General features: G+C 44.5%; 1 protein-coding gene and 1 long non-coding RNA gene across 2 annotated transcripts in view; one reads left to right on the top strand and one right to left on the bottom strand.

The window, feature by feature from the left end:
- The window catches only part of PELI2 (pellino E3 ubiquitin protein ligase family member 2), an 80,228-nt gene extending 73,515 nt beyond the window's left edge, over positions 1-6,713 (top strand). The window contains exon 6 of the mRNA XM_079954148.1: positions 671-6,713. Coding sequence (XP_079810274.1) covers positions 671-1,237 — 567 coding nt within the window. The 3' untranslated portion in view covers positions 1,238-6,713. The remainder of the gene's footprint in view (positions 1-670) is intronic.
- Positions 6,019-20,718, bottom strand: LOC307209073. The gene is made up of 2 exons (XR_013835300.1): positions 20,389-20,718; positions 6,019-7,454 (listed from the first exon to the last, which is right to left on the bottom strand). It is a non-coding gene; the product is annotated as an uncharacterized lncRNA (long non-coding RNA).
- Positions 20,719-24,584: the final 3,866 nt, after the last annotated feature.

The following is a 24,584-nucleotide window of genomic DNA, read 5'->3' as shown; positions in this document are numbered from 1 at the left end:
CAGGATGAGAACAGAAATCGCATGGCAGTGGCGCGGCGGCAGCAGGAGGCCCCATTAGCTAAAGTGGTACTTCAGGTTAAGAACAATTTCAGGTTAAGAACGGACCTCCAGAACGAATTAAATTCTTAACCTGAGGTACCACTGTACTCTTGCCAACTTGCCATGTCATGCCTCTGACAAAGTGGGCTTTGTTACAGTGAATGTGTTTAGACTAATAAGAGGCCACAAGACCCTTGCCACAACAACATAGTATCATGGCTATCCTGCAGGATCTGTCAAAAGATATTACTCTTGTTTATGCAGTTACATCAGTTTACATGACACATTGAGTGACATCTGCATTGTAAGTTCCATTACTTTTGCCTAATTTAGCGGTAAGCAAGACAACAACAGTTGAGGAGGAAATGGAGATACCAGGACAGAAAGGAATTTGGATTTGCTCTTTTTGTTTAATCTGTAGCAGCTTGCTGTAGAGGAGGGGCTATTGCATCAACATTTCTACGTAAAATCCATGTAGGAGAACAGAAGGAAGCTGAACGCTACATTGGATGTACAAGAGGCTGACAGAAAAGGGGTGTGTGTGTGGAAAATGCATTGCGTGGGGTGGGGTCACTTCGCTTCAGAATGAATTAGCTGTCAAACCGTTCTCCATCTCCGTCTGCCCTTTTAGGTAGAAAATGAAACCAACGTCCTGCAAGATGGTTCTCTCATTGATCTGTGTGGAGCTACACTCCTGTGGAGAACAGCAGATGGTTTATTTCATACACCGACTCAGAAACACATAGAGGCTCTACGGCAAGAGATCAATGCAGCGAGACCGCAGTGCCCCGTGGGGCTGAACACGCTGGCGTTTCCCAGCATCAACCGCAAGGAAGTGGTGGAAGAGAAACAGCCCTGGGCTTACCTCAGCTGTGGCCACGTCCATGGCTATCACAACTGGGGGCACCGTAGCGACACAGAAGCCAACGAGCGCGAGTGTCCTATGTGCAGAACCGTTGGTCCCTATGTGCCTCTCTGGCTCGGGTGCGAGGCAGGCTTTTATGTTGATGCTGGTCCTCCAACGTATGCTTTCACCCCCTGTGGGCATGTGTGCTCGGAGAAGTCTGCCAAATACTGGTCCCAGATCCCACTGCCACATGGTACTCATGCGTTCCATGCTGCCTGCCCTTTCTGCGCTACCCAGCTGTCCGGAGATCAGAACTGTGTCAAACTTATTTTTCAGGGTCCAATTGACTGACGACACCATTTTACAGATGACCACGATAAAGCTCACATGGTTAACAATTTACTGTGAAGATAAAGAATTTGCCACTAACTCTAGATTTTACCTTTTTATAGGATTGTTATTAATGAGGGCTTTTCGGGGGTTTTTTGGGGGGGGAGAAACCAGCTGGGAGTAATGTGGAGTGTGGTGATACACTGATACCTGGAACCAAACAGATATCAGTGGCATTGCATGCTCAACAGAAGCATGTTCATGATGACATCTTCTTGGTAAAATTGTAGTATATTTGTAATATTTTTTTCTTAGTACCCTTGATCAGAAGAAGAAAAAAAAAAGATACCAATGTCTTAATGATTTTTTAATCTTGGATTTTTTAACAGAAATGCTTTTCTTCTAAACTTTGACAAGCCTTTAAGACACATATTTTTTCAAGCTAAAAGGAGCATACAGAATGTAATTTGTCTGTCCTTCTCTCTCTCTCTCTCTCTCTCTCTCTCTCTCTCTCTATCTCTATCTCTATCTCTATCTCTCTCTCTCTTTTTTAATTTGCAATATAATTAACTTGAATAGTTCATTCTCAAAGAGGATGTACTGAATGTGTGAGCAAACCTGGGTGAATGTTCACTAGATACATGCATTAAACAAGCCGTGAACACGAAAGGTTGGCTTCATAAACAATAGCACAAAAATATTATGGAATTCTGCAGTGTGGTGTAATGCAGCTGTCCAAAAAGAAAGAAAAAATACTCAAAATTACTTGAAATTTGGAGATCGCTGTCACTTCGCATATTAATGTCTTTTTGACACAGAAGTTACCCTTGCATGTTCTTCCTGTATTTAGCATTACGCGTGAAACATAATGTGGGAAGATTTAAGATACGGGTTATCTGCTCCAACAGATGTGTTAGGTCACTTTTTTTATGTGCAAAAAGATTAGTTTGCTTCTGACTTCTGGCAGCACAACTCTCTGACAGCCACTGTACTACCATCCTGCCACGTGTTTTATAGATTTCGCACCAACATTAAGCTAATTTGTGACCAACCTTGGGCCCCTTCATATGTTGTCATAGTGTTGCAAGAGCCACTTTTCCATGATTTCATCCTGTGCCCTTACTGTGTGTTTGAATGACTTTATTCTATGGCTGTGCCGTGTTGTGCGTGCCCTTCACACCAAGGCTGGCCTTGCCTACATGGCTCCATCATTTTCTGGTGTTGCTGCAGCACCAGGGGTTGAAGCCAATGAAAACTGGCTCCTTCACCAATGTGGGAACACAGGGATTTGTGATAACATGAAAACAGCTTTCATGAAAACCCAGGGATGGTAAGGCACAATATGATATCAGCCCTTTTCAGCTTTGCATCTGATGCAATTTGTGTTACTTTTTACATATATGCAGTTACATTCGCCATGTTCACAGTTTTCTGTCCGTTTCTAATTCTGCCTTTTTGGCTTTATTGCCACTTGATATCGTTTCCCCTCGCATGTCTTGGCCCTGTGAGCAAAGTGACTTGTTATAAATCTAGTTATTTAAGTGGCTGCTTTGCTACATCAGCAAGAAGGTTTCGGTCTGCTCTCTTGCAAAACATAAGACACGCTGGCCAAGATGTGATGGCTGGTTTGGGACACTCTTTGAGTCTTAAGCATGCGAGTCACCAAGAATCCTCCTACAGATGGTTAAATATTTGGTAGCTATTTTGAAATCAGTAATTAAAAATAAGCTGTTTTGCTGAGCTTCCTTCTATGATGCTGTCCAATGTGCAAACATCCTGCAATAGTTTAACACAGGCTATTAACTTTTCAGTTTGCCATCTGTCCTCCCCATCCCCCTTTTCTCTATTTTGAGATTCAGAGAAACACCAAATGTTACTATTAAATACCCAGAATTAATTCATCCCCTATGTGGTTTGAAATTCCTGGTTTGAAGTGGGTGGGTGGAGTTGTGGGAAAGGAGACAACTCAGTGCTCATTGTGAACTGACTGGGATTTCATGTACTATAATGCCCTTACCATATTCGCATTTTCATCTGCTTGGGGTATTTTTATGCTTCTCCATCCCCCCCCCACCACCACCGTACTTGTGGTATCAGAGGTATTAGTTCTTCAATGTTGACATGAAAAAAGAACCCACAGGGAAAAATTAATTGCACATCTGAAGTGATTCTGGCAGTTTGGATCTCCATTTTGTTAAATTCACAGCAACCCCTTGCTATGTGTGTGCCCTTTGTATAAATATATAATTTATATGATTTTAATATATTGTGTATATACTTGAACTGGCCTGTTCATATTTTGGATGTAATATTGTTTTATAGTTAACCTTTTAAACATTTTCAGATGTTCATTGCCCACTGAGTGATGGGGCATGTTGTTTTTATCTGCTGCTGTTTAATACAATTTTGCTGTATAAAAAAGTTCAGCATTTTAAGTTGATGCACCAATTTCTTTTGTTTGGAAAGGTTTCACTCACTCTGCTGCATTTTCTGTCAAATGCCATACTCCGTAGCTTGCCTGCCCCACTCAGTAGGTTGGGAAATAGGGCCAATTGTTTTATAAACACTTTGTCCTAGTGCCTTTTTAAAATGAGTGCTCCTCACCTTTGATATTCCTCAAGACAAATGTGTAGCTCAAATTCTGACGATAACCCTGTTTTTGTGTCACGGTTTGTAACCCCATCCTGATCTTTTATTATAGGTGCCTCAGACCCCTCCTTTATTCTGTCTGCTGCTCTCCAGGCTCTGTTATCAAGAGGCCTTTTGCCGACTGGCAAAATATCATAAAATCAGAGTTTTGAAATCTGCCTTGCTTGCCAACTGCAAGGGCAGACAAACACAGTAGTGATACTCAGGCCCTGCTCAGGTGTAGAATATTCCCACAATTAGGTTTCCTTCCATGTGTGAATGTATACCTAGAGATTGTTCCCACTTCAGTTGTGGATTACATTGAAGCTACTCCAGACTCTTTGAAGAAGGATCCATTGGACAGTCCAACCTGTGATTCTGAATCCTTTTTTGTTACCTAGGTTCCGCACGGTGACAGGTGCATCTAGTGGGTGTTTCGAGAAACGAGGAACTGATTTACTGTAACATTAATGTCAAAAGTGTTGGATTCACCCCTGTTTTCATTGCATTTTTGTGAGAAAGAGAATGATGTTGGAACAGTTGGAAGATTTCCCAGGTTTCCATAATGCTCAGGCTGTGTTCAGTAGCTCTGAAGCACTGACTTCTCTGACATGCTCATTTCCATAAAGATTTCTGGTGTTCTGTATATCCAAAGAGTTGTCCAAATTGCATTGCTTTTCGCTCTTCTCGTAGTTCCTATACTTCCTAGTTGACGTTTAGATTATCCCAGACTTTACCGTGAATGGCAAAACTAGTGTATAAGATCGCTGTTGTGCTGCCATGATTGTCAGTGTTTGAGAGCACATTGAATCCGGACCCATGCTCCAATGCTGATTAGCACGAGAAACACTGAAGTCAGAGGAGTTAAGTTCTCTCTGAAACAATCCAGATTTTGTTGAACAAAGTCTCATTGTGGCTAACACAAGTAAGTGATACTGCTGGTGTGTAGGGCATAGGTAGACTTCACAATTTTTTGCCATTGAAAGCTTTCATACCTCCATGTTGTAAGACATCTGTCTCCAAAAGCATCATAACAATATGAAATCTGGTGTTTTTTTCCCCACTGAACTGTTCTTGTTTAGCTGCTTCCAAACAAGCTTTGACTAAACTCCAACTTCTGGCTCTAAACGTCTTTTCCTGCTGATGCTTGTATGTCTTTCTCACTATTTCTAGGTAGAAAGTACAGGAGCAGTTAATGTCTGTAGAGAGGAAGTTCATTTTGAACTATCATATTGCCTAAGATTGATTTACGATGGCTACACGTTCCATGGAAGTTGGCTCTCCAGTTCCGGATAACCCTTTTTGGTGCACCTGTTTTTAGAGAATAGCCTAATTTAGAAAATCCATAATAACTTACTCTTATAGCCCCTGCACTCCTTTTTGCCCCAAATTTGATTTTAAATGGGTGTGCCTTAACCAGTCATATCAACCCCATGATCCAAACGACTCTGGAAAATAATTTGAGCCCAGCAGCAACTTTGGTCCCTTAAAAATTTAGTGAACAGTCCTAAATTGTTCTTGAGATGTAACTTTCCCCAGCAGAGATCAGCAAACCATTTCCCTTTAAAATAAGCAAAACAAAAAACAAAAATTCCTATCGATCCCAAGTCACTTATGCAAATTTCTCCTTGGCTTCACTGAGAAGCTTGCTTGGGGGGGGGGGGGAAGAGCATTCATTGTTTTGAGAGAGGTGGTTGCTTTGCAGCAAAGCAAGCAAGGAGTCTTGTGGCACCTTAAAGAATATCAAATTTATTGCGGCATCAGCTTTCAGAGACTCAAACACACTTTGTCAGGCTTGATGAGCCCATGAAAGCTTATGCCGCGATAAATTAACTGGTATTTAATTTGCCCAAGACTTTGTGTTGTTTAGAGCACTTTCTAGTTTTTGATAGCAGTTGATCTTGCTGGCACAGAAAATGCACGTGATAATTGTTTGAAGGGCAATCTGGAAGGAAGAGCAAAGCAGGGCAGTGGGTAGTTGTGGAATCTGAGTTATTTGGGATTTTAACCTAGCCAACCTGTGCTGTTTCTTGACCAGAATGGTGGTGGTGGTTAACTTTGTCAGAAAAGCCTATTTCAGAGAAAGAAAAGCGATCAAAGTACTTGATCTGCTCTGAGCCATAAACAGGAGGTGACTGAGGGGTGAGATGGTCACCCAGAAGTCGTGAAAAGCATTTATTTTATTTTATTTTGCCACATCTCTTCCCCAACAATGGCAATACCATTTCAGTCTTGTTTCAGACCACAGCACACAGGCTCTGATGTAAGTTTCCAGATACCTGCTGAGTACTGTCTTGAACAAGCAATGGCTCTGCCCTCTGATGCCCCCTGCCCAGCCTGATCTTCAAGGTTCTTTCAACGAAGGTGCCAGGGATGGAATCTGAGACTGTTTGCCTGCAAAGCCATGCCTTTGCCAATGAGCTATGGATTTTCCTGAGACTCCTATGGTAGTTTGCCATGTATCTGAGAGAGATTTCAGCAGCAAGCCCTCTGCAAACGCATTTCAAGGCACACATGACATTTTGACATTCTCCTTGTGAACTCGGCACCTGGATAAAATTGTAGCATGATCCAACAAGTAAAAGTATATTTTTGCTATGCTCTAAATACATTTCTTAAAAACAAAACAAAAACCCAAGCCCAAATTTCAGAACTGCATCTCATTCCCATGAGCCCACTGGGAATGGGGGTAATGGCAATGTTTACTTCAAAAGTGTTACCAGCTGTTGAACGTTCTGAGTTATGTTTGTGAAAGCTGGCCTTTTATATACATCAATGTGAATGGATATTAACACAATTTAACTGTTGTACGTTTTGGAAGTACAAGCCATTTTACAGGAGGGGGGGAATAAAAGGTATTCAAGTATTACCACCTGACTCCTTTTGATTCTTTTTCAGTCTTCAGAGCTGTCAGAGGAATTCAGTGTTTGCTTTGTGAATAATGCTTAAAGGCAGCGCCACATTGTGTGACCAGTTGAGTAAATATTTGTGTGAGAGTGAAAGAACAAGTGAGAACGCCCTCTTACTAGATCATAGATGGACAGACCTCTTTAGTGGACCCTAATTCATTTAAAATGCTGGGAACGATATTTGAATGACACAAATTTAGGTATTTTGGCATAAGATTTCAAAGGAAAACAAAAATGAAAGCTACTCTAGACTATGGTTAATATGGTGAAAATTGAGCGTTGGGTCAAGCGAAGGAGCAAGAAGGCTAATGCGGTCTGTCTCTAACGGCCTCTTCCATTTGGGAACCACTTGGCTGCAGTTCAACTCCCTGTGGCTAAGTGCTAAGTCCTGCTGCGGTAACCTGGTGGGAGGGGCTGATCAGGTGGGTCTTTCCTAGCTGGGTGTCAGTTGGGTAGAAATTACCCCTGCAAGTGCACACATTTACAAACACCCAGAAATACTAGCAGTCAAATCTTGGTCAAATGAGGAATAGAGGCGTCCAGAAAGTTTGATGTAAAACTCTGTATGGCATAATTGGGACAAATCCAGTCTCATGGGAATTAGGTGTTGTGACACTCTGCACTCTTCTTGTGCAAAAGAGGAAGCCTTACGTCAGATGAGTTCCCAGAGTATATGCCATCCTTGGGCTGCCTCTGTTGGCCTAGTTAAAAAACAACACTAAGCCATACTTTATTAAACCCTGCCCAGCCACTTAGCTATTGATCTGTTTAACATTGTCTGAAACCATGGTATCTTGTTTTACAAAACTTTGTTTGCTTTAAGTACGGCTGGTATTGCGTGTGAACACAGCATCCTTCCTTAAGTGTTTTTTTGGCCACTGCACCCCTTATGCTTACCAAGCTACAAAGGCAGTAGGTAAGAGCAGTTAGAAAACAAGCTAAACAATGCAGAAACAAGCCATGGTTTGTTTTTATCATCTGTGGGGCAACTCATGGTCAAACCATGGCTTAGCATAATGTGTGAACCAGGCCATTGGCAATATATATTGGTACATCTTCTGGCTAGCTGTTCCCTGTCTTCATGTAAGGAGATTGAAAGGGGATGGCTGGATGATGAGGAATGGAAAATGTGGAAGAAGAAAGATTCAGCAGGAGAGGAATCCAGGGCTTTAGGAAATCCACTTTTCTGACAATTCTTCCTGAAAACTTAGCACAGCAGCTTGGACACAGCTTCCACCAATTCTCAGATCAGAGCTTTTCTTTTTATTTCAAGAACTTAACACATGCAAGTAGAAAGGGATGGAGGGTGGGCAGATCCTCTAGGACAGGGCGTCCCAGCTTTTCATACCAAGTGAGCTGTAAGAGTACTTTGACACGGGATCTGTGAGCCGCACACTACCTAGTTGCAAGGGAGAAGCAAGACCAAAATTGACTCCCCACCCCCAGCCCTCATGCTGCCTTTACAAAGCCATGTAAGTGAGACACTGGGCTTTGGGAAATAAGGCGTGAGGCCTCTGACAGGTTCTTAGATACCATATCAGTGGCATTTACCAATTTTAGCAAAACTTGAATGTTCACATTCTGTTCTAAGAAGCCCAGTTATGAAATGAAACACACAGCTTTATGACCACTGCAGCTACATCCTCTTCTGGCTTATCATAGATTTGGAAGGGACCCCGAGGATCATCTAGTCCAACCCCCTACAATGCAGGAATATGCAGCTGGCCAATGTGGGGATCAGATCTGCAACCTTGGAGTTAATCAGCTCCATGGTCTAGCCAACTGAGCTAACTCTGGCAGGTATTCAGTTTCTGAGCTTCTCAGTTTTCAAGACTTGCAGTCTATTCCCTCCCCCCTCCCCACCAAGTTGGTATAAAAAAACCCCAAGGACTAGAAACTTTGTGGGTTTAAAAAAATATAGGGGTGGAAAATACAAAGATTCTGAAGATACTAAAGTCTGCCTCATATCCAATACTTATGAAAAGGACCTTTGAAGTTCCTTCCAACTCTTGACTGCTCTGTCAACTTCACACACACAATCAATCTGCCTTGGCTGCCATCACTGTTACAATGGCAACTTGCTCTGAATCTCTCACAATAGCCTATATTCTGTTTCTCTTGGCTCCCCTCCTATGAAATATCCCTGGCTTGATCAGGTAGGAGCTTTTAGAGTGTGGTAAATCTCTTTCTCTCATCAAAGTCCTCATTTTCTCTCTTCTGGTGATTAACTAATACCAGTCTCACTCTTCTAGTGTGGGTGACCTCACACTGCGTTAAGCTGCCTATCACTTCTATTAATAGGATTATTATGTAAAATGCTCAATAATACCCCAAAGAGATCAAACGGGAACACGGGGAGAAATTATTATACTGGCTCGCTTTGCTGCTTTAATTTCTACAGCCCTGTGAGAACAGCAAGCAAAGCGGCAGCAAAAATAAAGCACCCTTCTGGATGAGGAAGCTGGGATGAGGGTGCAGTTTAAAAGGGTGTGTAGGGGTGCCTGTGGGGTGGAGATCCTGAAGCCTTAACACAATGAGTGGAGTAGTGGACGTCCGTGGGCCAGGTTAGCAAAGGGAAGGTACGTGTAGTGAAATGATGAACGTTTGGTCTATGGAGAACCTGACGCATGCTCTTTTGATGTTCTTGGACTCCCAGCTTCCATCAGCCCCAGCCAATATGGCTCATGGAGCAGGGCTAATGGAGGCTAATGTGGCCCTCCACATGTAGGAGTCTATCCCCAGCTTAACCCTTTAATGCTCAGCCCCAGCTGAAATGAAACATGGGGAATTGGTGCATTTTAAGGAAGGGAGAGTGATGGGCCAGAGCATCAGCTTTGCATGCAGAAGGCCTCTGGTTTAGTATCCAGGTATGTATTGTGTGATTTTATATCACAGAATTGTAGAGTCGGAAGGGACCCTAAGGATCATCTAGGCCAATCCCCTGCTATGCAGGACTATGCAGCTGTCCCATACAGGGATTGAACCTGCAACCTTGCTGTTAATCAGCACCATGCTCTAACCAACTGAGCTTGGGGAATAAATAAAATAAATAAATAAATGTCCAGTAGCACCTTGCAGACCAACTAAGTTTGTTCTGGGTATCTACAGTGTATCTGAAGAAGTGTGCTGGCACACAAAAGCTTATACCCAGAACAAACTTTGTTGTTGTTTATTCGTGTCCGACATTGTGACCCCATGGACCAGAGCACTTCAGGCACTCCTGTCTTTAGAACAAACTTAGTTGGTCTCTAAGGTGGGTTAAAGCCTCAGCGCCTAGGACTTGCCGATCGAAAGGTCGGCGGTTCGAATCCCTGCGGCGGGGTGCGCTCCCGCTGCTCGGTCCCAGCGCCTGCCAACCTAGCAGTTCGAAAGCATCTCCGGGTGCAAGTAGATAAATAGGGACCGCTTACCAGCGGGAAGGTAAACGGCGTTTCTGTGTGCGGCTCTGGCTCGCCAGATGCAGCTTTGTCACGCTGGCCACGTGACCCGGAAGTGTCTCCGGACAGCGCTGGCCCCTGGCCTCTTAAGTGAGATGGGCGCACAACCCCAGAGTCTGTCAAGACTGGCCCGTACGGGCAGGGGTACCTTTACCTTTACCTTTTAAGGTGCTGCTAGACAATTTTTTAATTTGTTTCGATTGCGTCAGACCAACACAGCTACCTACCTGAGCTTGGGGAATTCTTTTTTTTTTTTTTTAAGGCTAACTCCAGCCTTATTATACAGAAAGGGATGGAGATAAAACAGACTAGAATCTTAAGGTGCATGTGTTGTGGTGTTGTTGCATTATCTGTTTTCAATATCTTAGAGCAGGATGGAATTTACAGTATATGAAAGCCTTAAAATACTGCTCACTTGCTTTGCTTTCTGGGGGCCAGGTGGAAGGCGGGTGTTCTCAGTATCTGACGGGACAGGGGTGAGTGATTCATGAGGTTTGGTGGACCCTTGTCATTAAATATAGGCTAAAAAGAGGCCTCTTGAAGATTATGTTCATTATCTACATGTTAATGGGCATGCGCCAAATAGCTGCTTGTAGACCCCAGAGCTTCTGCTGCTTTGATTTTCAGGGAATCTGTTTTGCCATATTACATGTCAGGCCTCTTGTACATATGCATATATATTGGCTCTCAATTATCACCTGTGGTGCAGACACCTGCCACACAGCCTTGCACCAGCTGGCCACGCAAAGATTGCCAGGTTATCACTGGACCGTGAAGGGCAAGGTCTCTGCATGGAAGGAGTTAACCCGGTTCCAACAGCCATGAGCTTTCCCAAGGACCATATGGCTTGCAGCATCTCTCAGGCTTTAGGCAGCGTACGACTTGTCTGGGAAGCTACGGGTGGCTGGCTGCCTCATCCCGATGATGAGACAACAAAGCTTTATCCTAAAATAACTGAGCTTTCAGAGTCTGGTGTTCAAGGAACACCACCTCCACAGCACTGGCATTTGAGAAATGACTAAGTCAGTGTACTTGGCTTGATTTTGGGTGGTAAGGAGCTTCTGAGCTGCGGTCAGCCCTATCCTTTTTGATAATCCTGATAATGTGCAAATTCAGGAGTGCAGGGTCCCTCAATAATAGCAACAGCCCTGCTAATATTATACGCTAATACTATAATTAGATAATAATTAGGGATGCGCTGCAATGATGGATGCGGATCTCTGTCCGTTGCCTTTTTGCTAGATCTACTCTTTTTTTCTGTGCACGTACGTGGGCAAGTGATTTGGAGTGCTGCAATATATTCTTTCGGAGTCACTTCAGGAGTGTTTTCCTCTAAGTTCCATGGGATATAACAGAACTTGCAAACCGTTCTCTTGGAACTGAAGCATGTTCTGTTTTCAGTGTTCCTAAATGCTTAGCTTTGGGATGCACAGTGGCTAAAAAAACTGCCCTTCCATGCTTATTGGGTGGCTCTAGTACCCTGGAGTCAGGGACCCCGCTGCAGAAATAGTATTAGGTCTTTATTGGAAGCCCCCAAAGAAATCATTGGAGTGCTTTAAAAAAAACTGGGTAAGTGTGAAAAGTGGCGCTACGAAAACAAGATCAGCTTGTTCATCTTGAGAAAATGCTCGCTGTCCTCCTTTTGCACACTACAAGCACACGCAGATCAATTCACATGTGCTTTTCCTTGAAGCTTTTCTAGGCATGTGAAGAGCTGCCCTTTCCCTATCCATCTATCCACCCCCAAACCCTACACAGAGCAGGTGCAACCATCCAACCCCTGCCTCAAAAAAATTCAAAAACTTATGCAAATATTTTGACTGGGCCCAGGGCCCTTGGGCTGCATCTTCCATCAGGGTTGCCCAAGACATTTTGGTACCCAAGTGGCATAATATTTTCAAAAAGGTGGGGTACTGGGGGGGGGGGAGAATCACTAGCCCAAGAAAACTGGTAGATTCTATCCAGAAATGTGTGATAGAACTCATGTTTGCATGCATGTTACCTGTTGATTTAGTAATTTTGTAACTTCCCGTGGTGGGATTGGCTAGTGATCTCAAGGGTGAGATGTGCCCACCGCCCTCTTTATGTTTAAGCACCAGTCAAAGACTTTTCTCTTTCCCCAGCCTTTTGGCCTTTCATTCAAAGGGTGACATTTTGACCTCTTTTAATGGGGCAGGATTTGTTAGTCCTGCCTTTTAATTGTATAGCTGTGTTTTTAGGGTTTTTGTTGGTTCTTAATTGTTTTTAATGCAAGTAATATCAATAATAATATAGTATGGTAGCTTGCTGGGATCCGGGTGGCGTTGTGGTCTAAACCACAGAGCCTAGGGCTTGCCGATCAGAAGGTCGGCGGTTCAAATCCCCCTGACGGGGTGAGCTCCCGTTGCTCGGTCCCTGCTCCTGCCAACCTAACAGTTCGAAAGCACGTCAAAGTGCAAGTAGATAACTAGGTACCGCTCCGGCAGGAAGGTAAACGACATTTCCGTGCGCTGCTCTGGTTCACCAGAAGCGGCTTAGTCATATTGGCCATATGTCCTGGAAGCTGTACACTGGCCCCCTTGGCCAATAAAGCAAGATGAGCACCGCAACCCCAGAGTCGTCCACAACTGGACCTAAAGGTCAGGGGTCCCCTTTACCTTTATGGTAGCTTGCCCGTCAGATCCATGATCATCATGCAAACATATTGACAGCATGGGGATAAGTTCCTGGAAGAGCAGGACGTGATGATGAATTCAGTGAGGTCTACTGTGGCCCCTTTAACCTCCCTGATCCAATCTTCTTGCAATACTTCAACAGCAGCTATTTATTTATTTTAAAGCAAGGTTGGCTCATCTGTTGCCTTCCAGATGTTGTTGGACTTGAACTCCTTTCACCTCTGACATTTGGCCATTCTGGCTGGTTCTGTTTTTAAATGCACTGAATACCCAGCCATGCATTGAGCTAAATGTCCCTGGATAAAGTCCAAATATACCATGCTAATTAATTTCTAATAGAGAAGCTACACTTAGTTTCGACTGATCCCATTGCTGCCCTTTTGTTGCAATGTATGGCAGTCACCAATAGCAATAATAGATCAATTCTGTTTTCAGCATCCTCTTATAGGGCCAATTCCATTTAGACAAAACCTAGGGCAGCTCTTCAATTAGGAGTATTCTTGACTTTGTGTCTCCAGTTCTTATCAAAGAAAAATTAGTTATCAATGTGCTGGATGAGGCGAAAGGTTTATTAGTAATCAGTTTGTTAAACTGGCCATATCTTTGCTTAGCAGCTTATATAAAGCATTGGACTACCAAACAACATGTGTGATAAATTAAGCTGTCAGTATTCACTCTGGCCAGAGAGGAGACAACGTCTCCGAAGCAATTGGCACAATAAATCAAAAGCACAGAAATATCCAAATGAGCAGCAAGAGTCCTTCGCCTTGCACAGTGTCTGTGCATATATGATATGCACCCAGAAAATATATCTGGCTGCCTTGGGATGGGGAGGGACAACAGTGGATAGAGCCACATGTACAACAACAAGAACATGCATTGATGTCACAAGTCTTCTTAAAATATATAAATAACTTTCATATTTCTCGCACTTCGACACATGCACACTCCACACAGGGAGTGCTGCAAATGGTGTCCCATGATAGAAGTGGCAAATGGGTTTCCAAATGCACTGGAAGCAAAAAGAGACATGAACCCCAGCTGAGTGGAAGAGATGTCGTAAGAGGACAAAGGCATACTAAGCTCCTGCTTGGGAAAATGTTGCAAAAAAGGTAAGTGATAAAATACTTGCAAGATAGTCTTAAGCGTATTCGTATTGAACTGTATCCAAGTAGAACAGGTGTGTGGAAGCTTTGATCTTCCAGAGGTTGTTGAAACACACCTCCCATCATTCTTGGCTATTGGCCATGCTTACTCTAGGTGATGGGAATTGTAGTTCTGCAATACGAACCTATACAGACCCTGCAATCTGAGGAGATTTCACCCCTCCCATATCCAAGAATCTCCTGAGGAGCCTGCTGATTCTACAGTGAGGAGGAGCAATGTTCTGCTTTCTACTTAATTAGTCAGTGAGTGAATCAGTCAGTGAGTGAGTGAGTCAGTCAGTGTATCGGAGAGAGAGAGAGTGTTAGAGATCGTGTCTAGAGATAAGATTGCTGCTAAGAGCAGCTGCAGACTCTCAGTGTAGCATTGATTTATGCTTAGATATTTTAGCTCTGTATATAGTTTTGTATCATAGTTGTAGCTATAGAATAAAAGGAAGATATTCTACAGAGCTGGTCTCCGAGTGGTTTATACTCTGCAAGACTCTGCAAAACTCTGCTGCGCAACGACTGTATTATTGTGCAAGTGAATCCAGTGCCCTCAGCTCTAAGCTGTGAGTCCACAGCACGGTGACCTGTCCCTGTGAGAAAGGTGGTCGCTGGCAGTGCTACCCAGCTCGCCTAGCCCACTCGGGGTTGTAGTGCATGAGTCCAGTTGGTACACTGGCTCAAAGGCGATGCTGACATCATCTCCAGAAGCTCCCCTTCATGTACCTCCTCCACGAGCGGCCCAGAGGATCCGGCACAAGAACAGGCCTTTTCTGCAGTGGCTCCCCATTGGTGGCATGCCCTCCCCATGGAAGCTCACCTGGCACCTTGATATCTTTAGTCACCAAACAAAAGCATTTCTCGAGATGCTTGCAATGAAGAAGGTTGGACTAGAAGCCCCTCAGGGTCCCTTCCAACTCTACAACTCTGTTGTTGTTGTTGTTTAGTCGTTTAGTCGTGTCCGACTCTTCGTGACCCCCTGGACCAGAGCACGCCAGGCACTCCTGTCTTTCACTGCCTCCCGTAGTTTGGTCAAACTCATCCTGGTAGCTTCGAGAACACTGTCCAACCATCTCGTCCTCTGTCGTCCCCTTCTCCTTGTGCCCTCCATCTTTCCCAGCATCAGGGTCTTTTCCAGGGAGTCTTCTCTTCTCCTGAGGTGGCCAAAGTATTGGAGCCTCAGCTTCAGGATCTGTCCTTCCAGTGAGCACTCAGGGCTGATTTCCTTCAGAATGGATCGGTTTGATCTTCTTGCAGTCCATGGGACTCTCAAGAGTCTCCTCCAGTACCATAATTCCATAATTCAAAAGCATCAATTCTTCGGCAATCAGCCTTCTTTATGGTCCAGCTCTCACTTCCATACATCACTCCTGGGAAAACCATAGCTTTTACTATATGGACCTTTGTTGGCACCGCTGTATTCTAGGAGACTTCAAACAATTAAAATGTCTAGTTCTGTTCAATTAACCAGAAAGTGGTTTTTAATGCAATGTGGCAAGCTGTTGCCTGGGCCTTCCTGGGTTCTAGCTCCTATCATATTCTGCTCAGAACTTTCCACTTTTGACTCCCAATCAACCCAATCCTCCATGAGGAACCATTGGTGTTACATGTTACATGCCTTTTTACTCAAGCTATTTTCTCATGCTGGTAGCTTCGAGAACACTATCCAACCATCTCGTCCTCTGTCGTCCCCTTCTCCTTGTGCCCTCCATCTTTCCCAACATCAGGGTCTTTTCCAGGGAGTCTTCTCTTCTTATGAGGTGGCCAAAGCCTTGGAGCCTCAGCTTCAGGATCTGTCCTTCCAGTGAGCACTCAGGGCTGATTTCCTTCAGAATGGATTGGTTTGATCTTCTTGCAGTCCATGGGACTCTCAAGAGTCTCCTCCAGCACCAGAATTCAAAAGCATCCATTCTTCGGCGATCAGCCTTCTTTATGGTCCAGCTCTCACTTCCATGCATCACTACTGGGAAAACTATACATTTTACTATACGGACCTTTGTTGGCAAGGTGATGTCTCAACTTTTTAAGATAACTCTATGATTCCATTATTCTTCCTGGCCTTTGGCTAATTACACAAACAAACAAGCTTTGTGAAAAATTGTCAGTAGCTTGGACCAAGCCCTTATTTTTGCACCCAGCGCTGTCTACCAGGAAGTTCTTCTGTAGCCTGGTGCAATCTCATGTTTCTGTCATCCTCTTTTCCTCCTCCTCCTCCTTGGAGGAGAACCCGCTTATGAAACATAAAATTACTCATGCAGAAAACTGAAGGATGCTGTGCTTCTATGTTTAATAGCAGCTCCCCCCCCCCGCCCCCTTATCGCTACCGCTTCACTATTTTTTATGCCCGATATAAATATTTTCTGCAGTAAAACCAAGGCAAGAGGAATGCAAAATGGACTCGGAGGCATTTGGGATAGATTTGTGTGATTTGGGAGCTTCTAGGCAGTGATCTGCAAGCCAATGAAGGTGGTACAGCCGGGCTTCAGTGTGTTCGCTTCTGCAGACGTCAGTGAGGCAGAGGCAGTTTATGAGCCTTAAGTGGTCTCTGGACCACATCACAAAGGTTGTTTACTTTGGGCTAATCCAACCGGAGGCCAAGTTGCACACATTGTTCTTTTCAAGTGCGGCAGATGTGAGAACTGTTTGTACTTTCCCTCACCTGAAAGACGTAGAATATGTGGCATGACAGAGTATGGCCTTAGAAGCATGTTGTTGTTTAGTCGTTTAGTCGTGTCCGACTCTTCGTGACCCCCTGGACCAGAGCATGCCAGGCACTCCTGTCTTCCACTGCCTCCTGCAGTTTGGTCAAACTCATGCTGGTAGCTTCGAGAACACTGTCCAACCATCTTGTCCTCTGTCGTCCCCTTCTCCTTGTGCTCTCCATCTTTCCCAACATCAGGGTCTTTTCCAGGGAGTCTTTTCTTCTCATGAGGTGGCCAAAGTATTGGAGCCTCAGCTTCAGAATCTGTCCTTCCAGTGAGCACTCAGGGCTGATTTCCTTCAGAATGGATCGGTTTGATCTTCTTGCAGTCCATGGGACTCTCAAGAGTCTCCTCCAGCACCAGAATTCAAAAGCATCAATTCTTCGGTGATCAGCCTTCTTTATGGTCCAGCTCTCACTTCCATACTTCACTACTGGGAAAACCATAGCTTTTACTATATGGACCTTTGTTGGAAAGGTGATGTCTTATGCTTAGAAGCATAAGATTATCTAATCCAGGGGGGTGGGGAGAAACTGTGGCTCCCACCCCACAATTCCCTATCATCTCTGACCATTGGCCATGCTTGCCGAGGCTGATCGGAGTTTGTGTCCAACAAGATCTGGAGGGCCACAGTTTCTCCATTCCTGATCTCTCATGTGTGAGCTCCTTCCCCACAGAGGTGCATCTAGCAACTTCGGTGTACAGCTTTCACTGAAGATTCACCTCTTTGTCCTTGGCTTTGACAGCTAAGGTGTTTTGTTTTGTGGGATCCACCGCTTTTGCTGAAATTATACAGTTAGGTTCCACTTGGAATGGTTTTACTCTCTTTATAATCGCTGTTCAGAATGAGGAACTGACTATTGTCAAATGTATACTTGCAAGTTAGCAAAAGGCATGTCCATCAGATCCACGTCTCTCTGCTACTCCTAGGTGTACACCCAACGAAGCAATTGCTGCAACAGTGAGGCCCCTCCCCCAAACTTGGCTTATGCATCTCCCCCACCCAAGCTGCGCACAAGCAGGCAAAGACTATGCCCCCACGCATCCTGCTTCTGCTCCTCTCTCTTCAGTCCTCTCCTGGTCCCAGGAGACAATGGGGGCAGGAGGAGGAGCTGTGGAAGCCCTTGACTCTACCCCAGCCTGACCTCTCCCTCCCTCCTCCTGCACCTATTCTTCCCTCTGCCTCTGAATCTCTTCTCTCAGCTGTTCTCCCAGTTCACTGATTCCTTCTTCCAACTCAAGTCTCCAACCCCTCTTCTCCCGGTGCCCACTCCACAGAATCTTTTTTTTTAAAAAATTTATTAAGAATTTCAACATAACAAATTATCAAAACACATCACCTTCATCCCCCCATTTCCCCCTCCCCCTCCCCGAGAAAGACCCTCCCTCCCTCTCCTCAAGACTTCCCTCACCTCCTCTCTCTGATTTTTCAACACATGTTATTTTCTGCATATTGTAAAATTATAAAGATCCTTAAATTATCTGTCTATTATATTAACAATAAATTTGTGTATGTTTATTCAAAACCTGCCAAGGAGTCCAGTTCATTTTGCTGATTTTATAAGTAATTTGTAAAAGGTTCCCATTCTTCTTTAAAGTCACACTTGTCCTTGTCTCGCAGTTTGTACGTCAATTTCGCCAGTTCTGCATAATCCATCAATTTCTCTTGCCACTGTTCTTTTGTCGGGATTTCCTCATTCTTCCATCCTTGTGCTATTAAGACTCTTGCTGCCGCCGTTGTCGCATACATGAATAAGTTCTTCATTTTCCTTGGCAGGTCTTTTCCTACAATACCTAACAAAAATGCTTCTGGTCCCACTCCACAGAATCAAGCCACCACTTCTCAGTGGGCAGCCAGTTCCTGGCAGGTATCAGTGGCTACTAGTCATGATGGCTATTGGAGGTTGTATGCCCCTGAATGCCATTTGCTAGGAACTGCAAGTGGGGAGAGGTCTATGGCTCTCTGGTCCTGTTTGTGGGCTTCCCATGGGCATCTGTCCGCGGAACAAGGCTATCAATCTAACCCAGTGACCGTTGCCACCTCCAGCATGGACTCCCAGTTCATACTGGCTATGCCAGGTTGATTTGTGACTCTAAAACGAGATGGCCCTGTGTACTTTTGGAGGAAGAGCAGGACACAAATATATTTCCCTGCCCTTAGTCCTATGGAAAGAACTGTGACTTTGTGGCAGTGATTCCAGCTAATTTAATTCGAGGAATGTGTTTTTCTGTTACAAAAACCTTGGGTCATTTCTGTGACGGACAAAGAACATGAATCAAGTTTGTGTTTCGAAGGAAAGTTTTGAAACATCGTAGAATCATCAAAGGGAGCTTGAGGATAATCTACTCCAACCCCATGTGATGCAGGAATACTCAGCTGTCCCATACGGGGATAAAACCTGCAACCTTGGTATTATCAGCACCAAATTCTAACCAACTGAGCCATCCAGGCTGTTGGTCCAAAGGTAGGATATGTTACAACGGGGTGTGTGTGTGTGTTAATTAACATGTTCAGAGTATCGACTGAGGGAGTAGCTGAGGACAGATGAAAATCGCTGTAGATGTGACCTTGCCAGTGATCTCGGCATGTTCACGTTGATTAGAACATTTGATAAGCGATTGACTTTCTAGCCTGAGCTGTTGTAGATCTTATCATCAAAGTGCTGCTACATATGGCAGTGGAATTGTTGTCAGGTTGTTAATTAATTGGGGTCACTTAGGAAATAAAAAAACCAAACCCCAATATCCTGTAAATCCTGGGCTTTTATCTTTTCTTTCTTTTTCTTTCTTTTTAAAAAGTAGTTTCACACACACACACACACACAAATATGCACTGGTCCGGGTAGACAAATGGTCTAACCTCCAGGATAAGGTGGTTTCATGTCTACCTATTGCTAATCTTTGGAAATAGCCAAGGAAGAGGATGCTGACAAGCTGGACATGTACAGAGGAGGGCAACCAAGATGACCAGTGGTCTGGAAACCAAGACTTATGAGGAATGGTTGAAGGAGCTGGGTATGTTTAGCCTGGAAAAGAGGAGGCTGAGAGGAGATATGAGAGCCATCTTCAAATATCTCAAGGACTGTCACATGGAACTTGGAGCAAGCTTGTTTTCTCCTGCTCTGGAGGGGAGGACTTGAACCAGTTACTTCAAACTATAAGAAAGGAGATTCTGACTAAACATCAGGAAGAACTTTCTGACAGTGACAGCTGTTTGACAGTGGAACCGCCTCTCACAGGAGGTTGTGGACACTCCTTCCTTGGAGGTTTTTAAGCAGAGGTTGGGTGGCCATCTGTCAGGGATGCTTTAGTTGAGATTCCTGCATTGCAGGGAGTTGAACTATAGCCCTTGGGGTCCATTCCAGCTCTACAGTTCCATGCTTCTATGATTCTATCCTCAAACTTTTATTTATGTCAGCATCCTTCGTCTTCCTTTCATCGCCTGCCCTGTTTGATTAGCTGCATCTCCTGTTGTTAGAAAGTGATTGGTTTTAAGCTTTGCCGTTCAGAGATGAGTGCTGATTTGGAGGGGAGGGCAGGAAAGGCCAGCTCTTGACAGAGGCTCTGACAGGCTGGCTTGGGGAATTACATCCCTACCCATCAATTGTTCTCCCCAAGCCAAGCAGGGGCTGCTATCCCTGAATTAAAGTGACCTTAAACAGTGGCCACCAGAACGATTGGTTTGCTTTACCTGCCAATGTGCTTACTGAGACATGGTGAGGTCACTGCAATTTATACCTGCCTGCCTAGGTCCACGTTGTTAATCTGTGAGAATTTTTCAAGCCAATTGTGATTTCTTAAAAAAAAGAAAAGTACAGTGGTACCTTGGGTTACATACGCTTCACGTTACACACTGTGCTAACCCAGAAATAGTGCTTCAGGTTAAGAACTTTGCTTCAGGATAAGAACAGAAATCGTGCAGCGGCGGCGCAGCAGCAGCAGGAGGCCCCATTAGCTAAAGTGGTGCTTCAGGTTAAGAACAGACCTTCAGAACGAATTAAGTACATAACCAGAGGTACCACTGTATCTATGAAATAGAGCTACTGGGAGACATGCTTACGCATCACTTGTCTCCTAGTAGTTCAGTTATAGAGCATGCAGAAGCTATGGGTTCAATCCTTGGCATAGTTCATTGAATTGTTAAAATTTCGATACTACTCAACTAGGATGAGTCTGTCCCAATTTTGGTTTCTCTCCTTTTCTGTTCAGTTCTCCACATTTCAATTTGTGATTTTTCTCTGAATTCTGCAATGCCTCTCTCCAACCAATAAAGGCACATAAGTCCGCACGGTCATGAAAAAGACATGCAACATGCATTACATTATAGCAAATTGTTTTGCAAAGATGTGCATATCAATCAAAACTGTGTACCAAGATGTGTGTAATTAGGAGACATTTGCTCTCAAAGGCTGCCTGATTTTGATGAGGTTTTGTTTTTGAAAAAAATAAAATAAAATTGCAAATTGCTGCAGGAATGTGCAAATGTGAATTTACGACTGGGAAAATGAGAAATGGAGAGAAACCAAAATTGACAGATTCACACATCCTTAGTATCAACTGAGCAGGGGTTTGGAACTGACAAGGGGAGCCCCATATGTGATCCTAATAAAGCGAGCAGGCTTATGTGAGCAGTGGGGGCCTTTTAGCAGCCCTGCTCCTAAGCCGAATAGTGCCTTAAAGGTCATAGCCAACACTTTGAATTTGGTCACACGAGTCAATTAATTTATCTCTCAGAGTTTAGTAGGGGATTTGTGGGGAAATGGCAGTCCGTTGCCTATAGTTCACCCCAGCACTGCACAGTGAAAATACTATTGTGGCTCATAGATGTGTGTGCAAAAATATATGTATAAAATAACATGAAGCAATGTTGCAAGAGAGCAACTTCCCTTTTCCTCCCTCCCTCCCTCCCCTGTAGTTCAAGGCCCTTGGATTCCATGAAGTAATTGTCTAAGCCTTAGCCTCTATGGGAAAGACATCGCAAGCGAACCAAATAATTAGTTTTTGCTCCAGCGATTAATATAACTCACAAACAGGTAATCTCAGCCCAAACAGGCATGTCTGCAGCAGCCTGTCTTCAAGAGAGGGGAGGGTGGCAGGCAGCAGACCCTATTTCCAGTATTAGAAAACATTGGCAGCTTCCCCCAAAATGGAGCGTGGCACCTGGAAGGTTGTAGGATCCTGCAGGCTAGGAAATCCAAAGGGAGCAGGATCTCTCTCGTTTTCTCTCTGCCCTGACCCTCCTAAACAGCATGATTGTAAGCACCATGCCAAAATTGTTTCGAACCTTTCAAAAGCTGCTGAACAGAATGCTGCCATCTTATTTATTTGCTGGATCCATTTTTTATCACCCCTTTCCAAACTGGTGCCCACTATCTTTAATTTCCAGAAACAAAGGTATTTGTAAAGATATTTTTGTTCTGGCAAGCCTTTCCAACTGGTGGGTGAATGAGTTTTTACCATGGGTGTCTACTTGGTAATTTATTTATTTTTTTAAGTTGTGCTCTGTTTGTTTTTGTTGTTTTTTTAAACCCGTTTTTTAAAGCTGTTTTTATTATATTTTGTACATTGCTTTGAGGCAGATATGGAAGGCATGACAGACTCCCTCACCCCAGAATGAGAACTGGGTAATTTGACCGTTTTTCTGGGTGTTTTAAAAAAACCAGTTCTCCCTGTTAGCAACACTAGAGAGGTCTGTTTCAGTTTTCTGTGGTAGTGTTTTCCTTTATTATACTACAGCCAAGTGTTTTACTTGTGTGAAGGATGCTTTTTTGGCTGCTTATTCTCCCCCAAGCAGAGGTTCATTTTAATGAGGAGGCACATCTGGAACAAAACTAGACTTTTTATTTCTTTACACTCAGTGAGGTTTTTAAGCTCAATAGTTATTCAAGTGAGGCACAATAGTTTCAGGCAAATGCTCTCTACACAGAGCTTTAAAACCTTATTGAGTACTCTAATTTGAAACCTAGTCTGTGGATACTAATAGAACGGTTATTAGTATTACTATATCAGCAACACTCTCGCAGCTTCTTATGGGATTTTTTCTTGCCCCTCAGGAAATTTAACCAGGTTGCCCTGCCTAGCTAACCCCTAATTTCTCACAAGGCCCTTCCTTGTGTGCTCCATGGGAGGTCCAGAACACTGCAACATGAGAACAGGGACTTTTCTGTGGTGGCTCCCCATTTGTGGAATCTCTCCCCAGAGAGGCTTGCCTGGCACCTTCATTGCATATCTTTAGGTGGCAGGTGAAAATGTTCCTCTTCTCCCAGGCCTTTGACTAATTAAACAAGCTTTGGCTTTTAAAAATCTCTCTGTGTGCGATTGTTTTGTTTCTTACTGTGTTGTGTATTTACACGGGGGTTACGTTCTGGGGCACCACACGCATCCGTGAAATCACGTATATTTGAAACACCATTGAAAAAGCCTGCGAACACCCCAGCCAGCCCCCTCCCCATTCTGCCCCTTTTTATGACGTTTTTAGTCACTTCAGGGTTTGGTGCAGATGCTATAGAAATTTAATAAATATAAATAAATAAAATAACAAAACAGGTCCTTCTCTATCCAGATTCCTATGTAGGTGCTTTCCCAAACCCTCCCTGATCCCTGACTGGCAGTTTAACTGCCGGTTCTGAATTTTTGAATTGCCAGCTCCTCCTGATTGGCTGGTGTTCGAACCATCTCCGATTGGTTGCTGGGTCACCAGGAGGCTGGCCCAGGGTCCATCCATCACAGAAGGTGATCAGTTCATCAACAGCAATAGTAACTATCAGGGTCCCATGGTCTCGGCGGGGTCTTGGGCCTTGAGGTGGCGTGAGCCACCCTTTTAATTTCCCCGCCAACTTACTCCAGTGCATTGTGGGGAATTTTAAGCGAGGGAGTGCAGCTATCCGCATCTGGCCCTGATCTGGGAGCATGAGTTTGCCACGTTCATCACACTGGTTGTGAAATCTGCCCCCGTGATATGCCAAGAAAGTGCATTCGGCTCCTGAGAGTTTCGTTTCTCGTGCGCTACGGAGAGAGGGAGGCCTATGGCCGCTGAGAAACGTTGTGTGGCGAGTTCCCGCACCTCCCCAAGTAGAAATAAAGACACATGACACAATTATTAAGGTTAATGGGCTAAATAAGGCCACAACTTTATTGGTTACAGGTGATGAGTGGTATTGGCTTAGGCATTGGTCCTAACCCACTATATCCGACTTCAGCCCCTCTGCTTGAAGTCTGGGAAGGGTTAACACCAGCAGGGGGAGTCCTGCTGATGTACATCAACTAGGAACCCCCCTGGGGTCACTGCTCGGGGGCTTGCCTTAGGCCCTCACCTCCATAGGCTTCGGACAGGGCCATGCCCCCCAGAATCCTTTGCTGGACTACCCTTCAATATGCGGGGCAGGTGATGGCGCTTCCTCCCCTTTTCCATCTACAGAACAATACCAATGCCTAACCAACAATACACAGAAAGTTGTGACGATTTGCTACCAGGTAGGCGAAAACCAAGTGGCTGGTGCCAATTTGCCAAGTGGGAAAATTCCTACCAGGCCCCTTAACGGCGACCAACCAAGGTCCATAGCAAGGTCAAGGAAGAAAAACCTTATAGGGCAGGAGGGTGGGAAAAGCAGGAACAGCTGGCAGGTGGCAAAGAGGGAGATCCCCGGCTGTGTCCTGCCTTAAATAGGGCAGGCCACACCCCCAGAGCCAGCTGATTGGCTGGCCAGGGGGTGACACAGCTGGGGATTCCCCCAATCACGCGGCGAGGGGGGCGTGACACCTGCAACCCCCACCTCCTCTGCAGGGCGGAAGTGGCTTTTTAGGAAATGGCAATTGGGATTCTGAGCCAAGTTTTCCTATTTGCCTGCATGGAGTAGTCAACCCTGCTGCTGTGTAATGAGGCGCAAC

The sequence above is a fragment of the Podarcis cretensis genome, assembly GCF_951804945.1.
Source record: "Podarcis cretensis genome assembly, chromosome: 1".
Lineage (NCBI taxonomy): Eukaryota > Metazoa > Chordata > Lepidosauria > Squamata > Lacertidae > Podarcis > Podarcis cretensis.
This window is presented reverse-complemented; position numbering and strand designations above follow the sequence as displayed.